Consider the following 23,525-nt stretch of genomic DNA (forward strand, 5'->3'; position numbering starts at 1 on the left):
CTAGGTCTGCATGAAGAGGTGGAAGTTGGTCCTGGTGAACTCCTGGTGGATGCTGTCCAGTAATTTGTCTGAGTCCTGGGGAACATCAGAGAGGACCTGCTGCCCTGGGATGCAGCTCTGCTCCGGGGTGTAGGTGAATGTGAAGGAGCTGGAGTAGATGAGGCCGTCGTCCCTGATGAGCAGGAGCGGCACTGTGATGGGATAGCGCAGCCACCTCCAGTCGCTGCCGAAGGCAGAGACATCAGGGACCACACACACCAGGGACTTGGGGCTCCTGTCAGGGCAGGAGAGGAAAACGTGCATTAACCAGGGAAGGTCCCCTGCAGGAGCAGCCAGCAGTGGGTGACTGCTCTTCTCCTCCATCCTGGAGCTCAGTGTGAGTCTCCACCCAGCTCCCTCTCTCCTCCCAGTCTTGCATTCCTCTCTGCCAGGGCTGCTTGGTTGTTTGCAGTTCCCTGAAATCCCTGTTGTTCCCCACCCATGGCTATGCCCAGACTGCAGCCAGGGCAGAGAGCAGGCACCAGACTCATTCCTGCCTTTCCTTGCTCCTGCAAGTGTCCTTGTCCCCAGTGTCTGCAGCCACATCCTTCCCAGACCTGCCCCGCACAGCCCACACCTGGCTGCTGTTCCCTGCCTTCAGCTCCCCTATCCACCTTACCTGTACATGGTCTCTGCTTCCACATCTCCGAACCAGACCTTGAGGTGTGCATGGAAATACTCCCCCTGCACCTCCAGCATGGCCACGTCCCCACCACCTGTGAGCTGTGACAGGCAGAGTGTGGCGGGGCTGGGTGGGTTATGAAGCCAGACTGCTTCTCCCACAGGCTGTTCTGCCTCTGCACCTCATTCCCACTCGAGAATGGGAGGTGCCACAGGGGGAGAAGGGCTCAGGAGGAGGAGGCACGAGGCAGGCAGGTGACAGGGAGGGGCAGCCCGGGGCTGTGCCCACCTGCAGGGCAGCGATGAGGGGCACGGGGCTGACGGGCTCGCGGATGCACGCCAGGCTCTCGCTGAAGGTGTACTCCACTGTCTCCGTGCTGATGATGGTCCAGCACGAGCCGTCGTTCAGCAGCTCCCTGTTGGCTTCCTTCGGGCAGGGAGATGCCTGTGGAGAGTGTCAGAGCTCCAAATATGTCAGGTGGTATAGGAGGGCCTTAACTATGAAGGCTAGTAGAAGAGCTAGGCTTGCAGCCAGGCCCAATCAAAGAAGAGTTTAATGTAGGATGTGAGAGTTCGAGTGTTGGGAATTGTAGTGCACTAATTTGATTGTGCAGGTGGAGGATAGCAATTAGTAGTGAGAGTGAACTGGCGAGTGTATAAAATAGGAGGTAAATGCCAGCGTTCAGGTGTTCTGGTTGGTTTCCTCATTATGTGATGAGGATGAGAGTGGGGATGAGGGTGCCTTCGAATGCGATGTAAAAGAGTATTAGTTCTGAGGCTGAGAAGGCTAGGGGGATGAATAGTTGAGCTAGGATTACTGTTGCAGAGGAGGTGGTGGGGAATGGGGATGGGATGCCTGGCTTCTACCCTCAGCATCTTGGTTCCAGCAAGTGACTGCTTTGCTCACGGGGAAATGGGGATTGTGATTCCTTTCCAAGACCTCAGTTCCAGCGTCCCCACTCAAGCTTTGCCATGATTCTGCCCTGAGTTTGGATGCAAGACTCCTCCCAGTGCCATGCTCCCCAGCCTGAAGCAACACAGGAGCTTGGAGAGACGGCAGCAAGCACCCTGCTGCTGCACTGCCATACCTGGAACTGGATCACCTTGTCTGTGGAGAGGCACAGGTACATGCGGTCACTGCCCTGCAGCTGGAAGGCACACTTGTGCAGCTGGGAGATGGGCTCATCCACGTCCAGCATGGCGTACTGCTTCATCACCTTCCGGATGATCTGTGGGCAGCAGCATCGCCGGCATGGATCCATGGTGTGGATCCTGGCATGGATCTCCAGCATGGATCCCTGGTGTGGATCCTGGCATGGATCTCCAGCATGGATCCATGGTGTGGATCCTGGCACGGATCCCTAGTGTGGATCCATGGTGTGGATCCTGGCACGGATCCCTAGTGTGGATCCATGGTGTGGATCCTGGCACGGATCCCTAGTGTGGATCCATGGTGTGGATCCTGGCATGGATCCCTGGTGTGGATCCTGGCACGGATCCCTAGTGTGGATCCATGGTGTGGATCCTGGCATGGATCCCCAGCATGGATCCCTGGTGTGGATCCTGGCATGGATCCCTGGTGTGGATCCATGGTGTGGATCCTAGCACAGATCTCCAGTATGGATCCCTGGTGTGGATCCCAGCACAGATCCCCGGCATGGATTCCTGGTGGGGATCCCTAGCATGGATCCTCAGCGTGGATCCCTGGTGTGGATCTTGGCATGGATCCCCAGCACGGATTCTCAGCATCGATCCTGGCATGGATCCCCAGCATGGATCCCCGGCATGGATCCCTGGTGTGGATCCCCAGCACAGCACAGGCACGGAGCTTACCAGGGGCTCACCAGGGTGTGAGGGGCTCACCAGGGGCTCACCAGGGTGTGAGGGGCTCACCAGGGGCTCACCAAGGTGTGAGGGGCTCACCAGGGTGTGAGGGGCTCACCAGGGGTGGCAGGGTGTGAGGGGCTCACCAGGGGCACCAGAGTGAGGAGTTTACCAGGGGCAGCAGCGTGTGAGGGGCTCACCAGGGGCTCACCAGGGTGTGAGGGGCTCACCAGGGGCTCACCAGGGTGTGAGGGGCTCACCAGGGGCTCACCAGGGGTGGCAGGGTGTGAGGGGCTCACCAGGGGTGGCAGGGTGACGCCGGTGGCCGTGCAGACCAGCTGGACCACGGAGCCGTAGCGGATGTACCCTTCCCGCAGGGGGAACTCGCTGCGGCTGCAGCGCTCGTCGGCTGCCCGGGAGGGAGAGGGAGAGGCAGAGTCAGCCTGGGGAGCTGGTTAACCCAGCCGGGCACAGGTCTGGCCCTGCTCCTGCTGCTGTCTTACCTGGGCTCATAGGGAATGATGCTTGGAGAGAGCATAATTTCCTGGGAGCCCAGCCCGGGAGAGCAGTTGGGCTCTGGCCCATTCCTTGCAAGGCAGGAATATTGTTGGGCTCTGGCCTCTTCCAGGCAATTTCTTGCTTGGATTTGTAAACCTCCAGACCAGTACAGCCCTAGTCACAGCCCCTGTGCCCTCAAAGCCAGTGGGAAATGTCCAGAGACGCACCAGGAATGCCGGGCAGAGGTGAGACTGAGCTGGATTCCTGCATCCCCTGGCTAATTCCCATGCTTTCTGCCCCCAGGAACTGGCTTTGCAGGACCGGAGGGCCAGGGCTGGAGGCATGGTGGCATCATTGTCCCCGAGGGTCCTTACCCAGGTGGAGGGTGAAGGCTGCCCACTGCCGGGCGCTGGCGATGAAGGCTCCTCCCTCCACGGACAGGTACCGGGTGCTGACGGTCTGCGAGCGCAGGCGGTTGAAGAGGGACACTTTGGAGCCTGAGGAGATGCACACTGAGGGCAGAGGTGCCCAGGTTAGTGCTTGCCAGGACTGAATGATGGCTCTGTCAAGCCCTGGTTCCTGGGTATCCAGAAGCCAAAACTCTCCCCTGTTTGTGAGTGGGGTGAGGCCCATGGTGTGGGGACCACGTTGGCATCACGGCATTACACCCCGTGCTGGGTGAACCACTTGGAAATGAGACATCACTGTGCCAGATAAATCCTCTTTTGGGAGTTCTACATCCTCTTTTGGGAGTTCCCATGGGCTGTGGATGTAGCCACGTTTCCCTTCACAGAGAAAAGCAAGGCACAATTCTTCCCAATAATATTTCTGGGATTCACATTCCCTGAACCTCAGAGAAAGAAAACACAATTCTTACCATTTGCTGTGCCTGCGTTTATGCAAAAGTAGAATGCAATATGGAGATTGTTTACCCAAAGTGATGGTGTTTTGTTTCCTTGGCCTGTCAGGGCCAAGTGTGTGTGTGTGTGTGAGGACTGTCAGGTGACAGTCACGAGATTCAGTGCAGTGTGAGCAGTGTTGAGTGCTTGGCAGGTTCAGTTTTAGATGTATAGAACAATATAGTATAATAAAATAATTAATTAGCCTTCTGATATCCATGGAGTCAGCTGCAGCATTCTCTCTCCTCATTGGGACCCTCACAGCACTGCAACATTTGGGTCCAGCCTGGGTCCCTCCAGAGCCAAGCTGTGAGCAGAGAGCATCCCACGCTGGGCTGGCACCCACCATCCTCCCCAGAGAGCCACTCACGGTCTGTGTTCTTCAGGGACTGCTTCTTCTGCGAGGGTTTGGAGATGACCTTGATGAGTTTGCTGTGGAAGGTGCCGATCTCCTGCCCGTTGCTGAAGAAGAGCTTCAGGACCAGGCGGAAATGCTTGCGCTTGTCCGTGTCCGAGATGTACAGGGCCTTGGCACAGCTGAACCCCTGCCAGGGGCACACAGGGGCTGCCAGCAGCTCCAGCCAGCCCCACCAGCCCTCCTCACCCTCCTCACCACCCCACAAGGACATAATAGCTCCCTTCAATGAGCCCCGGGTTCATTTAAAGGGAGAAACGACCAGAGATGTTATTACAGGTGGAATGAAGAGCTGGGGATCAGCAGAGGCTTTATTTACACTGGGGGCAGAGTATTCCTTATGGAAATGAATGTTCATGTGTGATTTATCCCACATAACATGAGAAATCACCCTGGGTTTATGGTTTCCCTCAGCCTGGCCGATATGCTGTGCTTTAGCAGCAAGGCAAGCACTGTGGACAAAGGCTCTTTCTGTGAGCTCCTGGCCTGCCTCAGACCCCGTGCTCTTCAGGGACCCCAGATAATGCTTTTTCTCCTTTTTTCCCCCTCCAATCAAAAGATGCCAGAGCTCTGCTGAAGGATTTGAACTTTGGGATCAACTGGGGCATTTTTAAAAGCTGTTTATCTGCAAATGAAGGACCAGGCTTTCATTTTGTGACAAGCAGGAGAAGGAACCAGGGCTGAGGGAGCTGTGCAGATTTTGACAGCTACAGTCCTGTTGACCTGAAAATATGGTTCCAGAGAAAGACAGGGATCTTTGGGCTGCCTGGATTGCTGCACCTGCACAAGCAGTCTTTCCTGTGTCTTATTGGGTTTTCACAGTCTTTGCACTTGTGTGAATGGTGTGGGGAGTGGGAGTGGGGAGTTATGGCTAGGAAGAAAGAGCTGTGACATCCTGAGGATGGGGAGGGTGTGACATCCCAGGGTGTGGGGTGCTGCTGGTGACAGCCCAGCCCCTGCATGAGGGGGATCCCCACAGCCCCAGGGAGTCACAGGCTTTACCTTTGCATCTGGCTGCTCCTCAAAGCTCAGCTTCTGCGTCTCCATCAGGCTGCTGCCCATGCTGTCCAGCCCCATGTACCCACACACCCGAAATCCAGCCTCTCCCAGGTCCCTGGCTGGAACAGACAAGGAGCAGCACCTTCCATCCCCCTGCACAGGCTCAGCTTCTCCAGGAGCACAGCATCACCAAGCCCCAGCTCTCCCTGGGTCTGGATTTTGGGGGGCTCAGGCTTGAGCAAGAAAGGAGTTTGGAGGGCCAAAACCAACATAAACAGACTCACTGTCCCCTTTGCAGAGGCATGGTGGGGGAAGAGAGGGAGGAGAGGTCCAGGGCTTTGCTCACCTTTTATCTGCTCCTGCTTTAGCTTCCATCCCGGCCCGCTCAGGTAAACACAAGGTGGGGGGCAGAAAAACCTGCAGAGACAAGAGGGCATTTTCTCACTGCCCTCCAGCACCCTGAGAAGGTGCTCAGGAGAGGCTGCATGGCTGTGCTGAGAGCAGAGACCTTCACTGGGGACACTCCTGCACCTGGGAGGCACAGGGAGCTCAGCCAGGGGCTGGGGACCCTCTGACCTGTGCCTGGTTCCAGCCTCAGCAGCTGCCACATCTGGTGCTGCCACTGTGGCCACAATCCCAGCAGTGACAGATGGCCCTGGCATGGGAGGACAGGGAGCCTGGCACCCCCAGCTCCCCCAGAGACAGGGAGCCATCAGCCCCTGCCTGCCTGCCTGCCATGTGGGAGTTTCAGCAGGCTGGGAACAGAGTTTGCATTCACAATCACTTCTGCAGCCCAGTGCAAATAAACCCATAGCCAGGAGTTTGCAAGCCCATTTTCCTGTGTTTTATTTGGGTTTCCACTGTCTTTGCACTTGTGTGAATGGTGTAAATTCATCCTCTATGGACACTGAGTAAAGCACTAGCAGAGAAAACACCAGTGCAGGGGGTTGGATATCTTGGAGCCCTGGAGGTCCAAGTTTATTTCAACAACTCATCCACAGCGCAGGCCCCTGACTCTCATTATTAAGGAAAATGGCAGCAGCACCTTCAAACTCAAACCTGGGAGCTCTGTGCAGGTTTTTCTCTCCCTTTTCAGACCTGGCATGTGATTTTCACCCCTTGCACAGGGTCAGGAGCAGAGGCTGTGATGAGAGGGCTCCCTCCTGGCTGGAAGAGTCAGTCCTGAAATAACTTTTTTACCTGTGGACCAGCAGCCCCTGGCAGGAGAGTGGATGTGGTGAGAGCTTTGTAGGCACAGCCAGCCCATCCCAGAGCTGTCTCCTGGGGTCTGGGTGGTTGCACCTTGGAGGCTGAGCTGGTTCCCTCCCAGCTGCTCCATGCTGGGTAATAACGGAGCAGTATTTATATCCCAAGGATTAATGGAGGATTAATTACATTGCAGTGCTGCAGTCTGACGTCACTGCCAGCGAGTGGCAATTTTGGAGATTCAAGCCAGAACCTCAAGGTGTTCAGTGTGGGGAGGATTTTCAAAAATAGCAGCTTTGGAGACCACTGGCATGGATGGAAACAGCCCAGTCCCTGCTGTGGCCATGCTGATTTTAATGCAAGAGTTAGAGGGCAGTTAAAACATCAGCCTTTCCTTCTTGGGGGCTGAGATTTGAACAGAATCTTGATTCCTTTTACTTTGTCTTTCTTTACTGCTGCATGGAAAGAACCTATCCACTGGGAATGTCTAACTGGGATGGATACAGGTTGGAGCTAATTCTTTCTTGTGTAATTAAATTAATGGAGAATAAATGATGGCTTTGGATGAAAAGATGAGTGAATAGGGGGGTTAAATTTCACCAGCTTAGATCAGTGAAATCCAGCAAGGCCGGAATGAAGCTTTAAGTAGCTGGGTTTAGAAGTGGCTATCAGGGCAGCTGGGACTGTCTCCTGTAGCAGCAGCTCTCTGGCCACAGAGAGGAACACACAAGTTTACAGCTTCATTCTGGGAAAGGCTGTGAGAGGATCAGAGAAAAGAATGAGAAACAATTCTTATCTTCACTTGCTGCACCTGGCATTGTGAACATGTGGAATGAGTTATCTCCATAACAAATTATGGAGAATTGTTCACCAAAGGGTGTTTTTTAATTAGCCCGTGGTGATGGTGTTTTGATTGGAGGACCAGTTAGGTCAACCTGTAGTGCACTAGGATATAAAAGCATGGGTTTGTTAATAAATAACAATCAGCCTTGTGTGATAGATGGAGATTATGTAACTTATTGCCTGGCCCTGACAATCTCCCACCTTTTCTCGTTGCCATAGGACTTCTGAGCCACCTTGGCATGCAGGATGAGCACTGTCTGGTCTGCTGGCAGCTGCAGGTACCTCCTCACGCTGTCCTGGAGCAGGCTGCCTTGGCACGGCTTGGGTCTGCAAGACACAATTTCCCTGTGTGGGGAAAATGGGGGCACCAGAGCAGCTCCTGCCCAGCCCTGCAGGCAGCAAGGAGCTCCCTCCATGCCCAGCCTGATGGGGTGGGGAAGGTGGAAAGGCTTCAGAAGGAACTGCAGAATGGGGCTGGCATTGAAAACCAGAAAGTTTGGATGATGGAGTAACTGCTTCACCAGTTTGCCACCAAACACACAGAGAGCATTTCTAAGACTTCCAGCCCCCCATGCAACCCTAACCGATTATTAATTTGTTTTTCAGCCTGCTGTGCTTGTTGCTGTATGGCTTTTGGGTGAGCTGGGCAGTGATGCTGCTGAGCTGTGAGTGCAGCTGGGAGCTGCATTGCAAGATTGAGCCACTCACTGGCTTCTGCAAGGGATGTTGGGTGAAAACAGCTGCGTTTTTCTCTGAGACCTAAGGAGTAGGTGGTTCTGCTGATTGTTTCTGCTCTATTAACTAGAAGGAGTTTCCATACACCTGGCATTTAACTCTGCTAACTCGGTAGGTTGGGTGTTAACCAGCTGGAGAGAGAGGAGGTGGGTCTGAGATGCCCTGCTCTGCCACCTGGGACTCCTGTGCAAGGGGGGGAGAGCTCTGGGATGGCAGCTGTGGAGGCTTCTGTGGTGCACCACTCACTGAACAGCACAGCTGCTGCCCTGCTGAAAGCCCCTAAACCCCCTGAGTCTGGGACAGGAGCATTCCCTGAGTTTGGGATATTTGGCTGGATAAGATGAAACCAGAGGAGATGCCTGTCTAGGGGTCCCTCCTTGGCACATCTGTCAATGTGGTCACTGGGAACACACAGCTCCTGCTGAGGGGACCCAGCCTGGTCAATGACTCTCCTATCAGAGGCAAAGCAGTGCCCAGAGGAGGCTGTGAAGCTCCAGCCACAGTGGAAAACACAGGGCAGAGTAACTCTGAGAGAGCATCTGGGGGCTGAGGGCACCATTGGGGAAAAGGGGTGACACTAGGGGCATCAGCCATGGCCACCCAAGGAGGAGCTTGCAAGAGATGTGCAGGGGAGCATTCCCTTTAAACACAAGTCTCTCTCTTAAGTGGGCTAGAAGGGGAGAAAGTTGAGAGCATAAATGATCAGATGTGTGAGGAGAGGTAAGTCTGGTCCTGCCATCACCCCAAGGCAGGCTCCTTGTGCTGAGTTCCTCTGGGCTCAGAGGGCAGAGCAGGCTCCAGGGGGAGAAGCTGCACACAGTCACCCCAAGCATCCTGCTAGCAGGGTTTGCCTGCCAGCTCTATTCTCCACAGTGCAGTGCTTTAAAAAGGCTTTGCCCCTTACAGCTTTTAGCACCATGTTGCAATTCACTTTCAACACATTTCAGTTCCAGCTTTCCCACCTTTGGATGGAGCTGATGCTCTGCTGTTGTTGAGGAAGAAAACCACATGTCCCATATAAACAAATCCATGCCCAGTGTCTTCTCTGAGCAGTGCCACGGGGACCTGACACTTTGCACTGCACAGATGTGCTCTGTTAGGTTACCAGAGGGGCAATATAATCTCCTAATCTCCTGCCCTCCTTGTTCCCAGCTCCTTATCCTAGATGTGTTAGCTAGTAAATATAAATCACCAGAGCCCTGCCAGAATCAGATTTACAGCCAGGGCCAGTGTCAGTGTCACCCACGGCATTAACTCTGCTCTGTGCCTGGAAAATGAATGTTTTATGGCCATTGCTGAGTGCAGAGCACAGGCTGCCACCAGGCTCTGCTCCTGTGGCAGCCCCAGAGCTGCTGCCAGCTCAGGGCTCTGGGCTCAGCCCACAGCACTCATGGGACCCCAGATAATGATTTTTCTCCTTTTCTTCCCCTCCAATCAAAAAATGCCAGAGCTCTGCTGAAGGATTTGAACTTTGGGATCAACTGGGGCATTTTTAAAAGCTGTTTATCTGCCAATGAAGGACGAGGCTTTCATTTTGTGACAAGCAGCTCCTTTGCCAAGGCTGTACCTGTTCCCTCCATCCAGGTGCTGGGAGACTCCTGCTCCAGCACTGCAGCACACTGAAACAGAGCTTTATATTTACCAGCATCCCACCAGTGGCTCACTTAGGGTGGGTCACTTAGGCTTGCTGGAGTTTCACTCCTCTTCCTAGCCAATGAATAGTTTATATCTTTGTGCAGCCAAAGAGATCCCATAAGAAAGTCATTTAATCTTTTTCCATAGTGGCAATCTGCAGCTGTTTCACTCCTCTGCTGCCAAGCAATGGTGTGATTTCAGCTTTGATCTGCCTTTGCTATTTTTCCTTTCCTTCATATAAAAGCACTATTTGGGAATCTCTCAGCAAAACTCTGAGTTTGGTTTTGGGTCTTTCTTCTTTTTTTTTTTTTTTTTTTTTTTTTTCCGGTTGGTTGGTTTAGTTGTTGTTTTCTTTTTTCTTTTTTTTTTTTTTCTCAGAACAACTTATTATGATTGGGATAAATATGGAAATGTATCAAGGAAATTGGCCTGACCCTGGATACCCTCTTACACTAATGCAGTGTTAAATTAACTAACAGAGTGTTAAATGAGTACTGAACCTGGCTGGCTCTGTTCAGTAGCATTTCACCCTCAGTTTGTCAGAGACAACAGGCACACAGCAGGGAAGAACCAGGCTGGGTGTGTGAATTTTTTCCTGGTGAGTCTCATGGTTCAGTGTGCTGTGTAAAATTAGGAACACAGCTCTGGGTGCTTGTGTCTCAGCTGCAGAGCCACATGCTCCATCCCTGTTAGTGTCACCAATGCAGTCACCACTGCCCATCCACGCAGCTTGATGTCTCCCTGTGGGGCTCCTCTGCTATTAACCCCTTGGCAAAGTGTGGAACAGCCTGGCACAGAGACCAGGGAGTGTTCAGGAGTGAATTGCCAAAAGCTGTGGATTGAGACGTGTGCTGGCAGCGTGGGCAGCAGCAATGCCTGCTCTGCAGAGCCTCCCACAGCCCTGGCTCAGGGCAGGGCCAGGCTTGTGCAGGTATCACTGCTCCCTGCCATCCCTGCAGAATTCCAGAGGCACGTGGGTCACTGCCTGGAGATGATTAAAGAACCTTCTGGAACAATTATCCTCGTGCTACTCACTGCTTGAAGGGGGAATGTGCATGCCAAAGGCAGGTAAACAGATGGGAACTCTTCAGATTTGATGTCCAGCTGGAGGAACAGCTACCTAGAAACTTGGCTTTCTTTTCTTTGTCCATTTTCTGCAGCTCTTGCCTTCCAAATTTTGGGGCTAAATTGTGTGAGTGACGCACTCCTGAGCAGTGTTTGCCATTCTGCCCACAGAGGCGACCACCCAGCATCCATCATCTGCTATAAATTTCTCTTCAGAGAGTCAAAGGGCTCTTGCTAAAGCAGCTCAGTATGCCCACTTGGCTCCTTCTGGCACCTCCAGCCTCCTCAGGGTTACAGAGAATTATTCACTCCTTCTGACATTTATTATATTAAATTATTAAAATGCTTAGGCTGTAGTGCAGTGTTAGTTCAGTGTCATGTTAGCAGCCCCACACGGGCTGGGCTCTCACAGCTCTCACTAAAAGCTGCCTTTTCAGAGCCTGAGGTCTTGGCTGGGGCTCTGCTGCTCTCCACACAGTTGGGCATTATGTAGAAAAAGGAGGGGGAGCAAGGGGGGATCCACCACCTTTCTCCTACACTGATTTCTGTAAGCCTTTCCCCTTCCCTGCTCAGCCTGGCACCACTCACCAAGGCTTTTCCCTTGCTTTAGGTCAGGCTGTGCCTCAGGAGAGGGTGTGAGAGCATTTGTGGTGCATCTCCAGGGTGGCTCTGCCCTGCTGCTTGAGCTGGGGGACACCCAGGGTACCCCGGGGGATTTGTAAACCCTGTCTGGGTTCCTGTGCCCTCTCCCATGGGAAATGAGGCAGAAAAGGAGGAGTGCTCTGTGTGCTTTCCACAGGAGACACACAGCTGGACCACCTCGCACGGGGCTGTTTCATGTGGGCACACCGAGGCGCCGGGAGGCTTTGGGAGGGCTGGACCCCACAGCCCCGTGGCTGATTTTAGGAGAGGTGATGTTTAACACCACAGCTGAAAATTATCCCTCTCCCTCCCTGCATCAAGTGCTCAGGGGCATCACTCAGTGCTTTGTGCTGCCTGCAGCTGGGGAATGCTGCTCCCTGTGTGGGACATGCCCTGCTCCACACATCACCTCTGTGTGATGCCCACATCCTGGGGCAACCGCAGCAGAAGGAAAAAGCGCTTTACAGGCACTGGGAGAAGCAAACTGCCCTCTGCCCTGCTGCTTTTCAGTTCAGTGAGCTCCACCAGCTCAGTTCAGTGAGCTCCACCAGCTCAGGAAGGGATCTGATGTATTTGGTCCCCTGGGAATGAAAGTACACAACTCTGGAGACCAAAATGCAATCCCAGCAGCTATTGTTTAAAAACCGGGTCTTCAAATCACCTCTTTAGACAAGAACTGTTACTCACAGTAACAGTGTCCCCAAGTGCAGTTAGCACTCTGAATTGAAGTGCAGAGACATAATTTTCTGCTTTTCTCCCCCCCAAAAAAGGAGCTGTGGTTGCCTTGCTCAGGACACAGCTGCCCTGAAGCTTGGTGGGGATTTGCTGCCACAGAGGGCAACTGTTCTTCCCTCAGTTTGGGGAAACCAAACATCCTAATAAAAAATATCCATTTTAGAGGTCTGGGTTATATTTTGTGCAGATCAGGGGAGAAAACGCCTGCAGTGCTCTTGGGTATGGAGTCAAGGCAATGTTTATGCAAAAGGAAAAGCCATTAGAAATCACAGAAATGAGAAGCCTGCAGTTTCTGGCTTCCCTCATTTTTCAATACCTCCTTTAATCCAGACCAACCCAACCCACAGCCCTTGTATATGCATGGGTATTTATAAATCCTGTATTTTCCTCACTGCACACACAAGTGAAATTCAGCCTTTTCTAGGCCTGGGGGATTTATTGACCACACCAAGGGCAAGCAGCGGCTGAGAGCAGGAAAAGCCTGTGGCAGTGAGCTCTGCAGGGAGCAGGGGCCAGCTGGGCTGGGCACCCCAGCAGCACCAACACCCCCAAAATGCCCAAGTTTGATAAAACAGCACTGGTACATCTGCTAGAAAATTCAGACAGTGGAGGTGATTTACTGGAGTCCCCTTTCTCTGTTCCTCGTGTGCAAAGAGGAAGGGAAATGCTGTTAAAGCACCACAACACAGTCCTGAAAAGCACTAAAGGTGGTTCCTGCCACCACCAGACTGATCTAGGAGAGGTGGGAGAACTGGGAAGAGGTGGGAGAGGTGGGGAACTGGGAAGATCTATTCCAGAGTTTTCAAGAAGCCTCTGCTGAAGATCTCCAATGCACATCAGTTGACCTTCTTGATGGAAAATTAACCTGAGGCTCTACAGCCATCCAAGCTCTGCTCTGCAGTCTCCTGGCTCAAACCCACCTCCCCACACTGCACCACTACCTGCTGATGCTCCTAAACTCCAAGGACACTGCAGGTCAAATGGGTATTAAGCTTAGACTCTCCTTTTCCCATGAACTTTTGAGTTTATGGGGCTACCACATGCATTACCCCAGTAGGGGAAGAGACGACAAAAGGGTAAAAAAAACCCAAAAAACCAGGGAGAAAAGGAGAAAATAATAAAAATATATATAAAAAGAAAAAAGCGAAAGGAGAAGAAATAGATAAAATAAAGAAAAATAAAGCAAGATAAAAAAGAACAATAAATAAATTAGAGAAAACAATAAATAAATAAATAAAATAGAGAAAATAAAGAAAAAATTTTAAAAAATTAAGAAAGTGAAATAAAGGGATAAAAAAGTAAAAACAGAGAAAAATAAAGAAAAAATGAAGCTAAACCGCTAAAAGCAGCGGGGCCCTCCCCGCCGGTGAGCCCCGGCCGTCCCGTCCCGGCGCCCTCCGGTGCCGGCTCCACCTGCGCGCAGCTCCCGCGGGGCCGCGCTCGGCGGGGCGGGGGCACGGGGAGCCCCGGTTCCCCCCGGTTCCCCCCGGTTCCCCCCGGATCCCCCCGGTTCCCCCCGGTTCCCCCCGTTCCCCCCCGCTCCCGGCGCAGCCCCGGGGCCGGGCCGTGCCCGCCCCAATGCCGCCCCCCCGCCCGCTCCCCCGCCCCGTTAAAGCCGGCGGGCCCCGGCGCTGCCGCACCGCCCGCAGCGCGTACCTGAGCCAGCAGCGCGGCGGGGAGCGGCTCCGAGCCCGGCACGGCTGAGGCGGCGGCTCCGCGGGCACCGCCGCTCCTGCGGGGAGCACAGCACACGAGCAGGGTCAGGAGGGCGCGGGTGAGTCCGGTCCCGGTCCGGGTCCCGGTCCCCATCCCGATCTCGATCCGTGTCCCGCTCCCGGAACCGATCCCCATTCCCATCTCGATCCCCATCCCGGTCCCGGTCCGGGTCCCGGTCCCCATCCCGATCTCGATCCGTGTCCCGCTCCCGGAACCGATCCCCATTCCCATCTCGATCCCCATCCCGGTCCCGGTCCCTGTCCCGATCCGTGTCCCTGTCCCGGTCCCGGTCTCGATCCTCATGCAGATCCTGATCCCAGTCCCCGTCCCGATCCCTATCCCGATCCCGATTTCTGTCCCGATTCCGATCCCGGTCCCGGTGCCGGTCCCAGCCCGGTCCAGCGGGGCTGTGCGCCGTGCCGAGCGGACATTGGCACCCTCCGAGGGGGCTTTTCCTCGGAGCGGGGCTGGCAGGAAGGGGAGCGGCGATCCTGGGCGCCAGGAGCAGAAAGCAAAGCCGGGAGGAGGGGAAGAGCGCATCCTTCGCCCCAAAGGGTTTTTCCTCCCGTCTGGGGGCTGGAGCCCTCCCGGTCCCCGCCGCACGGTGCCGGGGCACGGAACCCGTGCTCGGTTCCTCGGTGCTGTGGCAGCGATGTGAGCGAGCTCTTCCCGCTGCCTGCCCTGCTCGCCTTTTGCCTACCTGTCGGGCAGGTCCCTGCTTATACAGCCGAGGATCTCATAGCAGAGAATAATAATGTCTGGTACACCTGGGCAAGGCGTGCTGAGCAGCAGGAAATGGAGATCCTGCAGAAAGATAAGCTCAGAAGTGTACCCTAAGTTTGTTTCTGCACGACTGGAAAATTGGGTCTGTGCATACTCGTTTGCACAAGCAATCACCCACCTTCGGCTTATCATTCCAACTGTTTCACAGGATAAAATGAGCTTTGGGCATTTCTGTTCCAAGCAATTGCATGGGAAAACTTGTTTGGAAAATCAGATTATTCTGCACTCATGGTGTTTGTGTGGACATGCACTCGAGTGAGCTGAGCAGATCCATGCTGTGGTGGTGGTATGTGCTCTGCTGGGGTTCTGCAGGGACAGCCTTTGCTGTGGAGCAGAGAGCTGCTGAATCCTTCAGCAGGCAGGCTGCAGAGTGAGTAAGGAGGCTGGCAGGGAAACGGGACAGTTCTGTGTCGATAGAAGCCACCATGGGTGCAGTGGGACTGAGGGGAGCAGGGGTCCAAGAGAGGGGCCTGTTCTCAGTCCAACTCTGAGACAAAGCATGGGGCTTTGCCTCTTTTGCTTAATCACACTGGATTTTTGCTTCACTTAAACCTGGATTATTTATAAAGTTATTATGAAGTTCTCCCTGTGGGACCTCTCCCTGTGGGACACTCTGTAGCATCTCTTGATAGTAAAGATTTTTATTTTTTCAAGGACAGGAGCAGTTAATCCCAGGCAGTGAGTGTGCAGGCTCTCAATAACAAGTAGAAACTGCATTTCACAAGCAGATTCTTGCAATCTCTGCAGGAATTCATTAGATTGCTGTTGATATCAGCAAAAAGCTGTGTGTGAGGAAATCTCTCAGATCTCAGCCCTGATCTTGGCCACCAGGATATGGATAAATTCAGCCTCATCCAAAATGCAAACTTCCCTCTGGAAACCAGGCGACAGATCTTGGTGTCTGCAGTAAAACAGCACTTTTCATCAAAGCAGGCAGGGCATTGCTGCATCCAATGGGAAAGAGCTGTTGTTGATTTTTGTGGAAGTTGTAACTTTCATTTTTTGTTGAAGAATTAAAGAAACTGTATGTGCTCAGAACAAGATGGGCTCGGGGGCTGCCCTGGCTGGTGGCTGGAGCAAACAGAGGAGCTGTGGCCAACAAGGCAGCCTGTTGTAGAAAATCTGTGGTCACAGAAGATGTTTGTGCTCCCATTGCTCATAACATAGCGTTTCCCTTGAGGTTGGCATGAGGGGTTAAAGGTTTTCAAGAGAAGTCTTTGTTTAAACATCTTTAAAGTTTCCAATAGGGGCCCCTTTGTTCGCTCTGGAGCAGCGTGCCTGCCCTGTTAAAAACTCAGCACTCATAAAATGCCATTTACAAATGCCTGATGAATAGGGCTGAAACATGGAGGGGAGATAAATAGAGTTTGTACCTACACACACACACAGGACTTACAGACAGGCCCTACTGTGAGTGAATAAGTGGGATCTAGAAAAAACACAGAAAAAAAAAAATAAAATAGATGGGAGTGGTGCTTATAAAGAAACTTATAAAAGTCAGCTACTCCCCCTGCACCACTTGGGCCCTTTCATGCCAGATGTCTCCTCCAGCCAAGCCAGGAGGCTGAGTGGCTCCTGACACTTGTCATTAGCTCTCGGTAATTCTGTTTGTGGGCTCACACAGTAGCAAATTGAGCACTTGGGCACCTTCAGCAGCTCATGCAGCTGCCACAAGGGCTGCACTGATCTGCTGGCCCTGGGGACCCTGACCCAGTGCTCTCCATTACTGCTGAGGCTGGTGAGCATCACCCCCTGTCGGCACTCACAGCACAGATGTACCTTTGGGTGCCAGGTAATGTTTTCAAGTCTTAGAAGGCTTTGGTTTTCTCCTGCCTTGGCTAAATAGAAAGGGTTTTAAACCAGCTCTGTTAAAGCAGGAGAGGGTAGAGGTGTGTGCCCAGTAGACTCCAGAGGCTGGTTCACAGCAATGGCAGCATTTCCATGTGGGATGCTTCAGACTGAGTCTTATCCTGTGCCTGAATCTTTCTTGGTTCTCACACAGCTTGTCCTTCCTGGCGTTTTTTACTGGAGTCAGAATCCATCTTCCCCACCAATATTCTGTTTTTGCCTGTCTATCTGCAAACTTCTGATCCTCTCACCTTGAAGGCTCTGCTTGCCCACGAGTCCATCCCCAGCCTGGTCCCTCTGGTGCCCCTCAGGGACATCCACAGGGCTCAGCTGCTGTCCCTTGCAGAGAGGTGGCAGTACCTTGCTTTCTCTCCAGACTTCAGCTTTCCTGTCTCTGGGCTGTGTTGTGCTTTGCCAGTGTGTAAGTTCAGGAATCTTTGCAGTCTGTGGATCCATATGAGGGCAGGCTCTGTGGCAGCAGCCAGTGGGAGCAGATCTGTTGGCAGCAGAGATAACCCCCTGTACAAGAGTCTCTGTCTGGGCTGCAAAATCAGGCAAGCTCCACATGTGGAAAAACGCTGCCTTTGGGAGTTCATACAGCTCAAACACTGCCTTTGGGCATTCACAGCTCACACACCTGCAGCTGGGCTTGGATGGCTTTCCCAGAATGTCACCTGCTCTCCAGTGTGGGCAGAAGGGAGGCCACAGCCACTGTGCTGCTGGTGAAGCTCTCCTTTGATGCATCTCCTAAGGGGTGACAGCATCCCAGTCCCAGGACAGATCTCCTGATGCCAGAGGGATGATGTGGAAGCTGTGAATTTGGGTGTGAGACATTTCCTGTGCTACCTTTGAGGTTCTCCCTGTGAAAAGTATCTACACAAATTTGCTTTTCTGTTCTGAGGAGGGACAAAAAGTCCCCGCGTGCCTTTCCGCAGCAGCCAGACGTTCCTCACTTTCTGCTATTTCAATTAAACACATAGCAGGATGGGTAGGATAAAGGGGAGGGGCACAAGAATAATTCTCCTGGCGTGTTTTCTTATGCCAACACATTGAGTCACATCTCTAGAGTGAGAAATATGATATAAAGGCTTTGAGAAGGAGGTCAGGCAATGAATCTGTGATTGCTGGGCTGGAATAGCAGGCGGGCTCTGTGGTTGTCTGTGCCATGCAAACTTCCTGAGGTCAGCTGGGGATTGTGGTCCTAGCAGATCTGGGAGGCAGCTGTCCTGCTGGGAACTCTCAATCTCATACCAGCACTGCTGCATCAGGAGCTTAGCTGACAAACTCTGCACCAGCCCAGTGGCTGGTCTGGGCCATGACTTTTCCTTTGTGGTTGAACATGCATATTTCTGGGGGAAAAAAAATGCTAACACCTTCCTCCCAAAACAAAAACTTGGGCAATGGATTGCTGCGTCAGCTTCTGGATGGCCAGGGCATCCTTCTCTCCAAGGTTTGAAGTCTCTTGGCCCAGCTCAGCTGTCCTCCAAGGACCTGTTTGCAGAAGAGCATTTTCTTTTTAAACAGAGTGGATCTGTCCCCTGTTGATCACTCTTCATCAAGATCAGAGTACTCCGGTTTTGTTGAAAATAGCAGTTAGGAGGTGGGCTGAGTTGTGCAGCTCAGGGAACAAGTGTGGCCTAAAGGTCTTGGGTGGGACAGAGAGAACAGAGCAATGGCACCAGCAGTCCTGAAACAGGAGCCATCTCTGACACGATTAGCTGAACAAGGAGATTTGGCAGATGTGTTTTCCTCTTGGCTAGATCTTTAACATTTTAATTTGCAAGTGAATGTGGCTTTTATCTGTGGCAGCTGTTGCTGAAGCAGCCCAGGTACAGCTTGTTTCAGTGCAGGGCTGTCTGGGCAGGAGGCTTTCCTGCCAGGTGAGTGGCAGAGCCCTGGGAGGTCTTTTAGAGAGAGATTGAGGCAGAGAAAAACCCCGTGTGCTGTTGTGGAGAACATCTAGGAGGGGATGCTCTGTCCATTGCTACACCCACCATTTCCTTCCCAAGGGGATTTCAAATGTCATGTCACACTATAAACCTGCCAGGACTTGAGCCCGTGAGCTGTGAGTCAAAGACATCTCTTACTGCTAAAGGACCTGGTCAAGAAATATATTCCTCTTGTGAATAAACAGGAGTGAGTCCCATAAAATGGGGAAAAGGCTTTTGTGGGGAGCAAGCAGAGCAAAAGAGGAGTTCCTTCTGCATCCAGCAAGGCTTTCCTGTTACAGCCCTCCTGCTGGTTTGCTCCTGTTGGGTTTGGAGCCTCGATGTGCTGTTGGAGAAATACAGCCTTGTTTTTCAAACAACGTGTCCTTCCAGGTGGCACTTGGCCCAGTCAAGCTGCCGTGGAGTTGTAACCAGAGAGCTCTGTCATGTCCTGGAAAGAGTCTGCTCTGCTTCTCCCACATGTGTTTGGGAAAAACCAAGGACACATCACTCCTTAAATCGGGGGAGAAACCCCTTTGGGGCTGGAAATTCTTGCCATTTCCATGGTCTGGATGTGCTTGTGGTCCCAGAGTCTTCCTTGCTCTAAAATCTGCATTGCTGTCCTCTCTGATTTGCCTTTTGTCACCCAGCTGCTGTGGGGGATGAGCACTGAGATTTTGGAGCTGTGATTGAGTGTAAGGTCAGTGCTGCCTGTAAAATGGTCCTGAGGGTGGATTCAGAGCTTGTGAGCAGCACAGGTAGCACTGAGAGCTGGGCATCTGCAAGCAGAGGGCGCCTTGAGACTGGGGATTATACTGGGAGCAACCAACCTTTGGGCAACTCTCCAGGGGAGGGTGGATCCTGCTCCAGGCTGTCCTAGGCCTCATTCTTTCACACCGCTTGCAGGTCTTGTGCCAGCAATTCATCCATGTTTCTACAGCAAATTTTGGCATCGAGAGGTGCCTCCAGGATGATGTAAATTGTCTGCATCTCTCCAGGTAGCTCTGGTTGCTTCATTGTCCCCTGGGGCAAGGCACACTTCAGTCCTCCTCCCTTGGTTCCACATGCATTTTTGGGCAGCCTTTCTCTCAGGCATGGACCAGAAGGATGATGACTCATTGTCCTGCTGAGGACATCACAGTTTTTCTCCCCATCCTCCAGCTTGAGGGTGCTCTTGTGTTGTCCTGGCAGAACTCAGGTGTCTTAAGTGAAAGGACTCAGGGCTGGCACTCCTGATCATATTTTGATTGGGTTTTTTGACACTTTCATCAAATAAAACTGGATGAATTTCTCAAATCTGCCTGGTTGGGTCTCCACAAAGAAAAGCTCTGAAGAGCAGAGGAGGGTCATGGAGAGGCAGATGAGGAGGGTGAATTTCAGCAACATCTTGTCTAGGGCTGCTCTGCCATTGCCCAAGGCTTCCAGCACAGAAATAGGTGCTGTTAGCACGTGTGGCATCAGTGCCCTGCACCCTGCCAGGTGTGCCTGGACCTGCTGTGTGTGCCTCCTCCTTGCACAGCCCTGCTGCACGGGACAGCCCTCTGGCTTGGCTGGTGCTTCTCACAGGCTCCCAGCTCTTCCCCACTCCTTGCAGCTCATGGTGAGCCCTTGTCCTGGCTTCTTGCAGGGTCTGGAGCCAGCATGGTGCCAAAGCCTTGGTCCACAACCTGCTTTCCTCCCTGTGACACTACAGTCAGGGCTTTTCCTGGGCTGTGAATGCACTGCCACCTCTCCTTTCCCATCTGCTCATCCCCTCTGCAGCTCAGTACAGAGCCCCCATCCCTGTAGCAGAGGGAGGGCAGGGAGCTGGCAGCACTCCTCACCCTGCTCCCTGCCATGCCCTGTCCTGTGGCCTTGCACCCAGGCCCCACCTGCCACCATCTGGATGAAGCAGAAGGGGAATATTCAGAGTATTTCTGCTAACCTGTAGCCAGGAGAGAGCTGCCAAGGAGGCCAGGCTGAAACCTGAGGCGGCTGTTTTTGCTGAGACTCAGCATTTGGCAGGGAGAGCAGACGGACAAGTGGTGGAGCAGGGAGGGATGCAATCGCCCTGGGGAGCAGCATTGCCAGGGGAGGTGCCCAGGGAAGGTGTGCTGGCTTACCTGTGTGTCTCTGGGGATCCATCTCCATGTCCTCCTTGGCTGAGATCATGTGTAGGGTGAAGAGGAGGTGACCCTGCTGTCCTCACATGTGGCTCTCCCCTGGGTCACCCTCCTTGCATCACACACTGACCATCTCCTTCAGCAGGGAAGAGCAATAACTGTTTCTCCCTCTGAGTTGCTCAGAATTGTCAGAAATGGTCCCAATGCCCTCCCAGCTCGTCTGCAGGGTTCGGCTGAGCCAGCCCAGGCAGCAGCACTCGCCTTGCCTGGATCCTTTTGCCTTTATAGCTCCGTGTTATCTCAAGGTCTCTGGCGGTGCAGGTGGTGTTTGCCTTGCCCTGCAGCACCTGCCTGCCAGCCGCTGCCTTCCCACCACGGCCTCCCACTGCTGCAGGGCATGGAGGGAGTGCTCTGCACCCTCAGTGCCTCTGCAGGGACGCAGGTCAGCCCAGGGAAGGGAGGGTGGAGGGAAGCTGCCAGGGATGGTGGGAGAGACATCATTGGGTGGCTTTTGCCCCGAGATCTTTGGTTCCCCATCCCTTTGCTGCTCGGACAGGACTGGGCATTAAATTGAATCAGGAGCCAGGACTCTGTCCCAGCCTGGTCTCTGCTGCCAGGACAGAATATGACTGAGCTGCTATGCTTTGCCCTGTCCAGGAAGCATCAGCCCTTGCAGCTGTGGGGAGAGCAAAGGCTTCATCCAAAAGCTGAGATGATGTTAAAAATAGATCAGTCGTGAACTGGTTTCCTCCTTCTTGGTTCCTGGCCCGACAGCTCGTTCCTCCCCCTGGGCTGTCTTTGAACCTCTCTGGATGCTGTGAGACACAGGCTCCGCAGCAGCCTGCCACTGCAGGGAGGTGTGCAGAGAAGGGAGCTGCAGAAATGTTCTAGGTGGCACAGCTGTCCCAAAAATATTTAGTGGTTTGTAAATGCTTTCTCCCAGGAAAGAAGCAGTGCTGGAAAAAGAATCTGCTAAATGAATGGGGAAACAAAGCTGAAGGAGGAGAACTGTTTGCCTCTCTGCTTGCATGTGGCGAGGGGGCACAGCTGTCTGAGCAATCCTGGCCACAAAGATCACCTCTGCTGCCTAGGAAAGACCTGCCAGGCTGCTGTCCCTGCTCATCCCCTCAGCCAGAGCAATCCCTCTGGTCCTGCAGGGCTCTGCAGGAGCTCCTGGCACTGCTGCAGGGTCACCGTGTCCAGGGCTGCTCGCCAGCTGGTGGGCTCTCCCCTCCAGGGAAAGGCCACGTCTCTCACTTTGAGATGGGTGTTCTGGACCCCAGTATCCTCCAGTACCCCTTTTCTGCCCTCCTAATTCTCTAATACAGTTTTCCAGGTGTGAACACTGAGCCTCGAGACAGTTTTAAGATGCAGCTGTGAAACCTATTATCAGTGTCCCTGCTATCAAAGACGTGGTGTTCAGGGCTGCACGTAACCACTGAGCAATTAAACAGCAACCCTGGTGATGAATTACAGCTGAGACCTCCTGGGGCTAAATAAATACTGCCTGATAACTACCGATAAAATGAATTTTGGTGTGTTTTTTTTTCTTAAAAGCACCCTTCCAGTACCTGAGCCCAGTCCTGGCACTGCACGTGTCCTGGGGAGAGTCACATTATCTGTGGTATTTCCACCCCTAGCACCTTCCATCCCTAGCATTTTTATTCCAAACAGAGCTGGAATAAAACGGAACTAAATAAATCCATGTCCCTGCAGGAGCCAGGAAAGGCAAGGCACGACAACACAGAGGTGGGCAGGGAGGGAGAGAAGTGAGAAGCTGAGGTTTTGGATAACAAGTTTAAATATCTTTCCCCACACTGATCCCACCCTAAAGACATGAAAAAACTGTTGAGGTGCAGAGAATCCCTTGGAAAAACCTTTAGGACAGGGAGAGGTGCGGAGTGGTGGGGACTCTAAAGGCACCCTTGCACCCTCTGCCTGCAGAGGCTTCTGCTCTCCCAAGGGAGTTTGGAGACAGGCAGAGAATGGAACTTCTTGGAAAAATGATCTTTGTCAGTGACTTTGAGAGACTTCTGAGCAGGTGCTGTCTGTGCTGGTGTTTCATCTGGGGGCTTCTCTCCCCGTTCAGGAGTATCAGGAGGGCTCTGCATCCCTGCGTGCAGCTTTTCCACTCTCCACTGGCTGCAGAGAACAGCCACACAGGCAAAAAGCATTTGGCTGAACATCCCATCTGCCTGGTTTGCAAGTGAAAATAAGGCTTGTAATGGCCAGCTCCACCCAGAGCAGAAAATCAGACCCTTTGGCAGAGTGCTGCTACTGTAATGAAATTGAGCTGTGCTGAGACTGCCAGTCCTTGGAACAGGAAACATTCCATGTGGATTCAGAGAAGTTTGGGGATGGATCTGTCAAAACTGCTGCTGTTGAGGGTTTTTGGCACTTCCTAAGGACACCCATCACAGGAGAATGTTGCCCTGTGGCTGAGCAGTGATTGCACCTTGTCTTCTCCCTGCAGCACATCCTTCCAGCACTGGAACTGTGTGCTCTCCCAGAGCCATCATGAAGCTCCTGCCTGCTGCCCCTCTCCTCCTGCTCCTCCTGACAACACTGGAAGCCAGACCAAAACCTGCAGGTGAGCCCTGGCTGGTGGGGAGTGCATGGAGGGGAGAGAAGTGAGGACCTGGGGCAGTGGAGCCCTCAGAGGACAGTTTGCTGTGTGACATGGGGGGACATGATGCCTCTTCCTTGGGAGCATCCCCAGGAGGATGGAGGATCCTCCCAGCAGTGGGACACAAACTTCCTGGCCCCAGCACGGTGGCTTTGGTGCTGCTTGCTCTGGGCACCTCCTCAGCTATGACACAGCCTTGCTTGTCACCCTCCAGGCCATGGGCTGTGACCTTGGCAAGAGGCACAGCGGTAAGGGAAAGTCTCCTCCTTGCTTGACTCTCCAGGTGCAGGAGACAAAGCAAACCCAGAGGTTCCAGCCTCTCTCCTCCCAGGACAGAGAGATCTAAATCAATTTTAGTTTAAAAAC

At 53.1% G+C, this 23,525-nt stretch overlaps 2 protein-coding genes across 2 annotated transcripts in view; one reads left to right on the plus strand and one right to left on the minus strand.

The window, feature by feature from the left end:
• Nucleotides 1-14,115, minus strand: RBPJL (recombination signal binding protein for immunoglobulin kappa J region like). The gene is made up of 12 exons (XM_063172723.1): nt 13,998-14,115; nt 13,813-13,888; nt 7,546-7,671; nt 5,642-5,712; nt 5,299-5,414; nt 4,252-4,426; nt 3,357-3,494; nt 2,784-2,893; nt 1,749-1,889; nt 950-1,105; nt 659-762; nt 1-274 (listed from the first exon to the last, which is right to left on the minus strand). Exons 1-12 carry the CDS (start codon nt 14,113-14,115, stop codon nt 1-3), a joined length of 1,605 nt encoding a protein of 534 aa, XP_063028793.1.
• Nucleotides 13,876-23,525, plus strand: part of MATN4 (matrilin 4) — a 17,368-nt gene continuing 7,718 nt past the window's right edge. The window contains exons 1-2 of the mRNA XM_063171983.1: nt 13,876-13,930; nt 23,007-23,123. Coding sequence (XP_063028053.1) covers nt 23,051-23,123 — 73 coding nt within the window. The 5' untranslated portion in view covers nt 13,876-13,930; nt 23,007-23,050. The remainder of the gene's footprint in view (nt 13,931-23,006; nt 23,124-23,525) is intronic.

The sequence above is a fragment of the Melospiza melodia genome, chromosome 19, assembly GCF_035770615.1.
Source record: "Melospiza melodia melodia isolate bMelMel2 chromosome 19, bMelMel2.pri, whole genome shotgun sequence".
Lineage (NCBI taxonomy): Eukaryota > Metazoa > Chordata > Aves > Passeriformes > Passerellidae > Melospiza > Melospiza melodia.

Coding starts and splice junctions, on each gene's coding strand:
- RBPJL (XM_063172723.1), bottom strand. CDS start 14,115: ATGGGGATCGAGATGGGAATGGGGATCGGTTCCGGGAGCGGGACACGG. Junction 13,889..13,997: donor CGAGATGGGAATGGGGATCG/GTTCCGGGAGCG, acceptor TGCTCCCCGCAG/GAGCGGCGGTGCCCGCGGAG. Junction 4,427..5,298: donor AGGAGCAGCCAGATGCAAAG/GTAAAGCCTGTG, acceptor TGCCCCTGGCAG/GGGTTCAGCTGTGCCAAGGC.